This window comes from Opisthorchis viverrini, assembly GCF_000715545.1.
Source record: "Opisthorchis viverrini unplaced genomic scaffold opera_v5_35, whole genome shotgun sequence".
Lineage (NCBI taxonomy): Eukaryota > Metazoa > Platyhelminthes > Trematoda > Opisthorchiida > Opisthorchiidae > Opisthorchis > Opisthorchis viverrini.
The window spans coordinates 288,122-298,399 of NW_008751691.1; the positions used below are offsets into that span (position 1 = coordinate 288,122).

Here is a 10,278-nt window from a genome sequence, read left to right on the forward strand (position 1 = left end):
TATTTCCCGCTCCAGCTCATGTGTGTTTTTTGTCAACCTATCGGTATTACAGCGAACAGGTGATTTCCGGGGTTGATCTCCTCTAGTTCATCCCCCTATGAATACGGCAGCCATACTGCCTCAGGTAACAGAGAAATTCATCAGGAACATAGCTCAGAGCTGGAAATAGTTCACTGGTTGATTGATGCAGACCTTTAGGTTTTTGGTTCGAACCCAACTTCAGCATCCCGACTGCTTGTGTCTAGGCTTTGGAAACCTGACAGTACTTTAGCCCTCGTGCTTCCATCGTAGGGTAGTGTGGCAGCTAGGCACCCAAAAGGATGTTACAGCCAGTCTTCACCCAGAACATACTTATGTATTCTTTCTCCTGCTGTTGTTCAACGGGCGCACTAAACGGCATCTCTCTTGCCGCGGATTCGAATTGGCTGCCGGATGTCTTAAAGTCTATTCTTCTTCGTTAGTTGTCTCAAGAAGATAACCTTGAAAATCATCAGTGGACTAGCCATACAGTACCATCAGGTAAGCTATGCTATCGTTGAAGAATGTGTAGTCTGGTATAGTTTGGGGCGAGATGGCCCAAGTTGTAAGAGCGAGAATTTACTGACCGGAAGGTCCATAGTTCGAGTCCCACCTCCGCCTCTCGACTTCCCCTGTCTAGGCTTGGGCAACCTGGCAGTATCCCAGCCCTCGTGCTTCCTTCGGGTGGCATGGGAGCTAGGCACCGGAAGAGTGCTACAGCTGAACCCTTTTTTCCTATACTTTGTTCGCAAAGGTTAATCGCATTTTGGCTCATTTTTTGGGTAGGGCTCCTAAAATGCAAATTTCGCCCAAAGCCTTTGGACTGCACAATGTTAGAGAGGCCCAGGCTGGGTGGGAAGACAGCCGTAGCTGAAACTCTTCAAAGTAACTTTGTTGTTGACAGGAAAGTTAAATTCTAGGTAAACAGCTTTGCTCCGAGCCTTTCCCGTCGTGTCCTTGAAGCTCTCAACTTGAGCCGAGCTACTGAGCTACGCTGTGTACGTGAGTTAATATCATAATACAACATCTTTTTGCCAGCATTCAACGAAGATTACGCACCACTTGTTTAGGTCTGTCATATCGATCCATGCTTTTCGACCGCTGGGGATGGTACGGGTAACAGAATGGGCGTAAAATCACCGATCATTCGCATCATTCATATCTGACGAACTGCAGTTTAGAATCTGGAGTGCAACGCCTTCTTTGCAATGAACGAATGTACTACCTTCATCTGGCAGAGTTGTCTAAGGAAACAGAGACTCACCGCTAGATTTCTGCCCAGGACGGTCGTCGTGCTACTTGCCTACCAGGATGGGAGTCGCGTAATCCCCTTGGTTGGGAACGTTGTAAGAAATGGCTGTTAATCGATGCCAGTGGCATTCGTGTTGTCTGTTTCAATCCAGATTGCCTGAATGGGTGTNGGTGTAGGCACCTCGGAATGATTGTAGTGAGTCCCTTTCACGTCCATCTTTATTCTTTTATTCACAATAGGGCTTCCAAATATCGTTGTGTTGTACGGCAGCGAGGCATCGGTGTTGAACATTGATGTCGTGCTGCCCATAGAGATGATGATGATGGTCGTCGCCATCAGATGAACACAAGTGTTGAGCACCCGGGGCTTCGTATCCGTGAAACATTGGTGGGCGTGGAAATCACGAAGCGCCCACACTCTGAATTAGTGTACGCTACGAAGACCGATGGTACATATATCCTTGGTTGGTGAAACAACATGGTGTATTTGGAGGTGAGAATTATTAACGGAACATCGTGGCGTTCGAATTAACCATGACCATCGATTCTTTGCCCAATCAGAGCGCGATAACCTATGACACTGGCCTACTGGTGAGGGACAAGAGCAGAGGTGTATGCAGTATCCAGAAAGTGGTCTTCACGTGAGTGAAGTGTCCAATTAGGTCTTGGTGATAAATCTCTGAAGAGACAACTCTACTAGACAACTTTGCATTGCTGTCTTAATCGACCGTAACACTCTTCTCACTGTTGACGTGGCGAGCTTCACTCTGTAACAACATAGACATTTGTATTCCACTCACTTTTACAGGCTAATCGATGTCAGCAGCGTTCTTGCTATTAGTTTCTTCCCATATTGTCTGATTGAGCGCTTGGAGTTCTAGATACCTCAAAATGCTTGCGATAGGCCAGCATAAGGTCCCTCCCTCATTCATTCTTCCCTTATTTTTCATTACGGTTGCAAAACATCGATACAAACGTTTATGTTGCCATCTTCGACTGTGGTCATGATGCCCGGTCGCACTAACAAGTCACCCATCGGTAATGAGTTTCATCCAGCTGCGCCCACGACTACGCGCCCCATTCTTCAAAAATCCCTGGGGAATTTCATTTACTTTGTTTGCCAATGCCCAGCGAACGTCTGCAACCCGTTGTATGCCATTGAGCTTTGCAGAGCTATCCGCGTTACTCTGTAACTTGTACTGAGCACCAGTCAGCAGACACTGGTGTAATGGCGTACACTACTGCTGACGTGCGAGTAGTATCCGGATAAGTAATTTAAAGTACATTCCCTGTATCTGATGGAAGGTATATTTGAACCTGCTCACGGGCGTCTCTTCATCCGATTGTCTACAGTGTGGTGATGGTACTAACAGGGAAAGATGTGACTTTATTTTGCTCAGGTTGCAGCGAGGTGACCGTGTCAACACCGGTGTTTTCTTACGATGCCTCTGAAATTCTCAGCACTGAAATTGGAACTGATCGGAACATCATTACTTCAGGACAGTTGGTGCCACTTATCTGGGACTCTTTACATCCAATTCTTTTTTTTTGATGAATTTGGTCCACAGGAAACAATTTACTCGGTTTTATGAAGCTCAGGAAAGACTAAGTGACGAATATTAAGTTCGTCTCAGACAGAACGCAGCGCACTGGGGAACGATTTTAGTAGTGCCCATGGATGTTTCCTCCGAATCATTTACCGTATTGTCGCCCAGATCTAGATAAAAACAGTGATTAATCCCATATGACCAGTGACTCGCTTCTTTCTTCCCTGAAGCCAGTGTTTTATCCGCTTACTCTCACCCTGCTTATTGGTGGAAGCGTGGCCAATCCAACGAATTCTATATTCGTCCATCCTTAGTACTCGACGCCTCAGTAATTCGTGTTGTGATGTTGATTATGTTTGAAATTGTGTTTCAAATCGTTCACTGTGTATCGCGCTGGTCGCCACTGATGACGAAGATGATCTTGCACACAAGAAACCTGAAAAATCTCCATTTGCCCACCAGTTTCTTTATCTATCTGTAGTTTAGGATGTAGTTACGTTTAAACAGATGCCCTGTTTCCGTGACAACGTCCATCAGCTACTCATGTCTTTTTTCTGCTACTGCCTCAACGCTGTTTTCTCCATTGTCTGACTCACCCGCGTGGGCGGTATCACTAGACAACTATGCGCTTGCCACTCACCGAAACGATTCGCCAGCCTTTGTTCTCTCACGCAGTCTACTTTCCATTCTTTACTTCTGCCTTTGTCTAGGACCTACCCGAAAACAAACCGTTATGGGGACCGACACTGAGGTTTCTCGACGTTTTTCTGCCGCACCTGGCTAACGCCACAAACGAAGGTCCCGATGGTTCCGTATACGTGTACGATGACTGTGTTTTGACCTCGTGGTGGGAAAATTTTGTCCCGCCAATCTTACGAATTCTCCAAGTAAGTCTGGCCTGCGCCTAGCTGTCGTTTGTTCGCGGACCGGAGGCTGCTCCGACCGCCTGAACGTTTTCTCAACTACTTTCGTTTCGTGTTGATCTTGTGGGAAGTCCAAAGCTTTTATTGCTTATCAACTACGTTGAATGGTCTTATGCAAGAGCTACGGGGCACTCCGGTGTACCTTCGTATTCCTCGAAGTTAACTACCAGTGAAAGGAAGAAGGCCTTCGCTGCGGAGTTATTTATTAGAAAATGCCAACTGACGAGTTACACACCGTTGGACAGGGAAGCAAAACTCTCACTTGCATCTTATTTACAAAAACTGGACATCCACCTTCTCCTGAACGCGTCTTCTTGAACTTTCCTGGATATTCATTGATTCCAATCATTCAATGATCAAATCCAAGCAAATGCTACAAAGCGACTCCACAAATTCCACAGCAGATCTCCTTTTTCAAGAGACGCAGAGCGAATTTACAAGAACAAAACGTACTACTCGCATACCTCCCCGTCAGTAGTATCGCCTTTACACTAGGTCCGTCCCCTATGGGATTCCTTCTTGTGAGGGACTACTCCGACAGAAGACATACTTTGCCCCACACACCGCGAGATGGCTGAAGTAGTTAGAAATTTACTCACCGTTTGTTCGCGGACGGGAGGCTGCTCCGACCGCCTGAACGTTTTCTCAACTACTTTCGTTTCGTGTTGATCTTGTGGGAAGTCCAAAGCTTTTATTGCTTATCAACTACGTTGAATGGTCTTATGCAAGAGCTACGGGGCACTCCGGTGTACCTTCGTATTCCTCGAAGTTAACTACCAGTGAAAGGAAGAAGGCCTTCGCTGCGGAGTTATTTATTAGAAAATGCCAACTGACGAGTTACACACCGTTGGACAGGGAAGCAAAACTCTCACTTGCATCTTATTTACAAAAACTGGACATCCACCTTCTCCTGAACGCGTCTTCTTGAACTTTCCTGGATATTCATTGATTCCAATCATTCAATGATCAAATCCAAGCAAATGCTACAAAGCGACTCCACAAATTCCACAGCAGATCTCCTTTTTCAAGAGACGCAGAGCGAATTTACAAGAACAAAACGTACTACTCGCATACCTCCCCGTCAGTAGTATCGCCTTTACACTAGGTCCGTCCCCTATGGGATTCCTTCTTGTGAGGGACTACTCCGACAGAAGACATACTTTGCCCCACACACCGCGAGATGGCTGAAGTAGTTAGAGCGCGAATTTACTCACTGGGAGGTCCGTGGTTCGAACCCGACCTCTGTCTCTCGACTTCCCCTGTCTACGCTTGGGGAATCTGGCAGTATCCCAGACCTCGTGCTTCCTTCTGGTGGCATGACAGTTAAGCACCGAAAGGGTGCTACAGCTTCAGGAACGAACACCCAAGCTGAAAAGAAGATGCCGAATTCCTCTTTCAATCGGCCACTGATTCCTAGGGCTGGACAGGTGTGATTTATCGATTTTCTGCTGACGTACATGTGGTTTGGCTTACAAACGCCGACTGTTTGAGGTCAGTTCAAATTAGACGAATCGCTAGTGCCCGCCTACAGGTTTTGTGATAGGAACTCACAAGTTGTCCATCAGTGATGAGTAGAGAATATTCCTTATGAATTTCAAGAGTCAATTACTTTATTCGCGAAAGCCACCTTCCAAAAGTGCACCGAATGACTGGCTGTCACATAGAACCGAGAATGTTTTCCCTGCTGTTCTCTCTGCCTTATCACTCATTCACAGTGGGAATCAGCTTAACACGCACCCGCCACTCTAATCGTAAAGATGTCAATGTTTTCCCACTGGCTAGCTTTCTCACTCTAGCTAGAATCGCGGACTTTCCCTGAAAACTGGGCCCCTGGCTGCTGTTTGGTTTTCGTCAGTACCCAGTGATTAGTTTATAACAACACTGTGGTCGTGAAATCTCACTTACAGAGTTCAGCGAAATATCGCTTAACCTGCACACTTAAGGTCCCGTTACCTCGAAATGATTCTACGGCGCTCCTTGGGTGTAAGCCATTGTACCGATAATGTCAGGTCCGGTTCAGTCGGCGCAAGCACTCGAGGGTTCAGACGTGTTCGAACTCACTGAGCCTATCCGAGGCAACGGTAACAGGCCCAAAGCCTCAGCAGCCAACGCCCGACCGACTCCTGTCTTGGCTGATCACAAACGAGCGCCAGAATGAAGGTCATCATTTTCATAAATGAAACTACTTATCGGGTTGCTGAAAACTCTTCCACAGTTCACGACCAGTTTCTCCCTTCTTCGGACTCCTTTATGTAAATATACTGCGATATCTCGAATGTCGTACCAACCGAATCATGAGACGACCTCTGTGCAGCACATTCAACTGGAGAATATCATAAATCAGAAATTTAGCAGAGTCTCTCGTGAAAACCCAGTTGATATGCGAATGAGTTTATTTGTTGAAAGCAGTCCAATTTGGGTTCAAGTAGAACATAAGGTTGACGGAGACTCGGGGACTCCGCCTACCTGATGTGCCCCAAAAAGGACGAAACCGTCCCTGGGCTGCCGACCTTGTGAGTAGTCTCTTTATGGTTGTTTTGTATTCCTTGCCAAAAAAGGTTTGGGGAAACTTCCTTTCAGACGCCAAAAATAACGCAAGTTGGCGAACGTTGCTCGCCGTCATCTTTCATAAACGTGCGATTCAGTTGAGTCTTCTAAATAAAACCACATTGTCGAAGGTCGACATATTCAGCCTGACAATCTTGACGCAAAGCCCCATTAGTACGTTGCGTAAACCAGTCTAATCGCGATAGCATATTCAGACGCTTTTAAACGTTCAGTTGTCCGAAAACAAGAGAAAACTGATTGCAATCGACGTTTGCATCAAAACGAAGTGGTGTTTTCTCGTTGCGGATAGTAGCCTCCGAAAATGCTCGTGTCGGTGTACACCCATCACAAAATTTGAACTGACTATATGAACCGCTTCATACTGCCCTCGATTCCTTATCCCAAATTCTCGTCACAGAACCGGGGCAAAACGCGAGTGTTTTGTTACTGGTCACTTAGTCATTTGTGTCCTTGAAAACCACCTCTTGTTTGATGTCATATGTACAGTACGATTAGGGCGCCTGATTGGGTACAGTTGTCGTGTGATTCAGTCCGCCTTGGCTAGAGTGTTCTAATGGATCACACGTCACCGGATCTGTAACGAATTGGCTTCAAAAGTTTCGGTAGCGAAGTTCCTGAACGTTCAACTGTTGGTGCTCTTCTGTTTTTGTTTTTCGCCACAGTGAGCACGATGTCTGATACGAATTAGTTTCGATTCTCTTTTGCGCTAGAATCATCACAGCAGTAGAACGTTTTTTCTTGCTGGATCGATAATGTTGCCGCAAATAGTGCAAACGTTTTGCATAACCTGGGACAGATAGTTTAGTGGTTAACTGGCAAACTCACTGACCGGAAGATCCACGGTTCAATTCCAACCCTGGCATCGGAGCGAGTTGGCTCAAGTGGTTAGAGCGCGAATTTACTGACCGGAAGGTCCGTGGTTCGAACCCCACCTCTGGCTCTAGACTTCCCCTGTCTGGGCTTGGGGAACCTGGCAGTATCCCAGCCCTCGTGCCTCTTTCAGGTGGCACGGCAACTTGGCACTGGAAGAGTGCTACAGCTGAACGATTCGGACCTTGGCATCTCGACCGCTCCTGTCTAGGCTTTGGCAGCCTGGTAGTATCTCAGCCCTCGTGCTTCCTTCGAGCGGCATGGAAGCGATTCACTGAAAGTGTCCTACAGCTGAAAACCAGCCAGACAATGTTTCTTCCCGAACTGGAGCTGAGCGCCGCCTGGTAGTATCTCAGCCCTCGTGCTTCCGTCGAGCGACATGGAAGCTATTCACCGAAAGGACCCTACAGCTGAAAATCAGCCAGACGGTATTTCTTCCCAAACTGGAACTGAGTGCTAACTCTAACGCTGGAGCAACTGACCCCATTGTTTTAACACAGTCTGTTCCATAATCTCAGACTTAAGAGCATCAGTTCATTGAATGTGGGGAAATTCATTCCAATTTGAATACGGAAACATGATGACATTGTTACCCACTGGAGCTCAGCTGGATTCAGCTGGAACTTAATTCTTGGACTTATATAACTTTTCTTTCTTCAACTAGACATTTTATCGTATATCGCCGATCAGGGATGGAAATGCTGGTGTTGGATATCGGTTCTGACGTGTTGTGTAAACACGACAATCAAAGTCCCCATTATAAAAAACGGAAGACGCAAGGAAAACGCTACCTGTTACCAGACGTTCTAAGATGGACACATTCAAAACACCGGATTGGACCGTGTATGCAATACTAGTCGGAGGAAAGCTCTGGAAAGACTCATATCGTAAGAGGAGTATATTCAAAAGCCTCTAGGACACACTGTAATAGCTAGAAAAAGATTAGACTTCTTTGAGCCCTCACAAGATTCTCTGCAGTTGAACACAATGCGGGAAAGTTGTTGACAGGTTTCACTCAAAAAAGCGCGTGGAGTGTGAAACATTGGAAAGCTGAGTAGAATGCTAATTCTTGTGTTGATCAGCGGTGTTGTTGTTCTCTTGTCACTGCTTGTGGTGAAAGTCCAGGGCTCATATCAGACGTTTCCAAAGTGTTTTGCGCCTTGAGCAGGTTGCAGTTGATCCCGTTTTTACTGCCTCCAAGTAATTGGGCTAGATCTGGTTGAAATACACTCGCGTAGGATCGTTTGAGGAACGTAAGGTAGGCTTGTAGACTGCGATTGGTTGCATCAGCCTGCTGCAGTTGGGCCCGTAGTTCGGCCGAGCGTATTTCCGCCGCGTGTTCCACTTGTTCACGCTCGTTGCGAGCCTCGGCCAATTGTCTGCGTAATTCCTCGACTAGTTGTGTTTCTCTATGATAGGTTGGTGACTTTTCCCTCTCATCTCGACTGTTTTTTCGAGCCTGAAATATAGGGAAATATATGTTAGTGGGTAAGTCTTGTCGAGAAAAGAATTAACTGTTTTTCTGCGGGCGTTTGTTCTTCACACGAACCCATTTCGGCCTCCTGGCGGTTTTCTCTGTGCATCCAACCATCTGGTCTTACTGACGCTGACTCTAGTGCTAACATCAACCCTCGATTTTGTTCCTCTGCTTCGTGTAGTCGACGTTCGACTGGTCTTGGCTTCGTTTACTTCCGTTTTCAACCTCCTGGAAGAACGCACTACAAAAACTGATGATAGCGAACTAGTGATAGGGCTCCCTTTTGGTTGGGCTTTAAATGGATGCCCGGACACCCTCAACTTCCAGCAAGGGAAACCCTAAATGTCCTCATGAACCATTCTCCTCTTCCAACAACATCCATATTTCTGGTTTCCCCGCACTACAGCAACAAGTATACATTACCCGACTGCGCACTGACGATATCTCTGTGATTGGTGTCGAAGTCCTTGCGTATAAATTACCAAGCTCGGTGAACCCGTCAAATCCACGTGATCAACAACCAGGAAATACACTCGAGCATATTGTCACTTGGATGCATAACAAAACAGAATACACAAACTTGTTCGTGATGTTTTCAAGCATGATTTCCAGTCACATGAACCTCAAATAGCACGGTAGTCCCCCGCNCCCCCCAAAAAAAAAAAAGAAACGAGGTTTTTGCCCTTAGATTGACACAGTAACATTATCGCACGTCCATAACTAACGAGGCAGACTAACGTCCGTTTTGGGATACTACTAAATAGGTCGTGGAAACTTGATGATGAGCTTTGCATCAGACTTAAGGTGCAACGTCTACAATCAGCCTTTCACTGTGTACTTTATGGAGTTCCGCGTAATCCAATAACTCCCAAACTCCCCCAGCTCATCACAGCACAATATATGACACAATTACCCCTCTTACTTTATGTGTAATTTACGAACAGTATATTAAGAATTCTTAAAAACATCTTGGTAGTGACGTAAACGGTTTTTCACTTGAGTGACCCCTCCGGTTGGAAGCCGCTCCACTGGAGAATGCATTCTCCTGAAGGCATGACCTCATGTGTGACCAACCCCCTCGAGAATTTCTGTAATTCATTCTCATGTCACCTGAGTAGGAGGATACTGATTATCCGGAATGGAGATAGCTCCCTCTCCGATCTCTTCAGTGAAAAGCTTACAAACACCACTGTATTCACGCATTAATTGTATCAATACCGCCTTCATTGTGCAGCTATCTACACTACCAGACCAAATCAACAGCGAGCGAAATCGTGACGGCTAAAACCACTATAGGGCAAGTACGCGGTTTTGAAAGCTGACGAGCATGACTGATGGCGACGTATTCCTGTCCTATAAAGATCTTGACATCTATTTCAGAGGGTTTTGATAAACAATCGGTGAATTTTTTGCTGGGCGACGTTATGCTTTTGACACAAAAGCTTCGTCAGGCCAAGTGAGTAAGTAAGTAGGTTGATTGGGTTTTAAGGCAGTCATGGAAGGATCGCCTTCCGGTTGGTAGGACTAGGAACTGTGTGTAATAATAAGATGTAACGACCGTACGAAGGTCAAACAGCCAGGGAATGACACACCAGGATCGGTGAGCATAAGCGTTCCCTTAACA

The 10,278-nt window shown here is 46.2% G+C and overlaps 2 protein-coding genes across 2 annotated transcripts in view; one reads left to right on the forward strand and one right to left on the reverse strand.

Moving 5' to 3' along the window:
* Positions 1-10,278, forward strand: part of T265_02717 (hypothetical protein) — a gene marked incomplete at both ends in the record, with an annotated part of 79,353 nt that overhangs the window by 21,700 nt on the left and 47,375 nt on the right. Inside the window, 3 exons of the mRNA XM_009167032.1 lie at positions 199-262; positions 511-762; positions 3,527-3,703. Coding sequence (XP_009165296.1) covers positions 199-262; positions 511-762; positions 3,527-3,703 — 493 coding nt within the window. The remainder of the gene's footprint in view (positions 1-198; positions 263-510; positions 763-3,526; positions 3,704-10,278) is intronic.
* T265_02716 (hypothetical protein) overlaps positions 7,951-10,278 on the reverse strand; it is a gene marked incomplete at both ends in the record, with an annotated part of 30,290 nt that continues 27,962 nt past the window's right edge. Inside the window, one exon of the mRNA XM_009167031.1 lies at positions 7,951-8,636. Within this exon, the coding sequence (XP_009165295.1) occupies positions 8,256-8,636 (381 nt within the window). The remainder of the gene's footprint in view (positions 8,637-10,278) is intronic.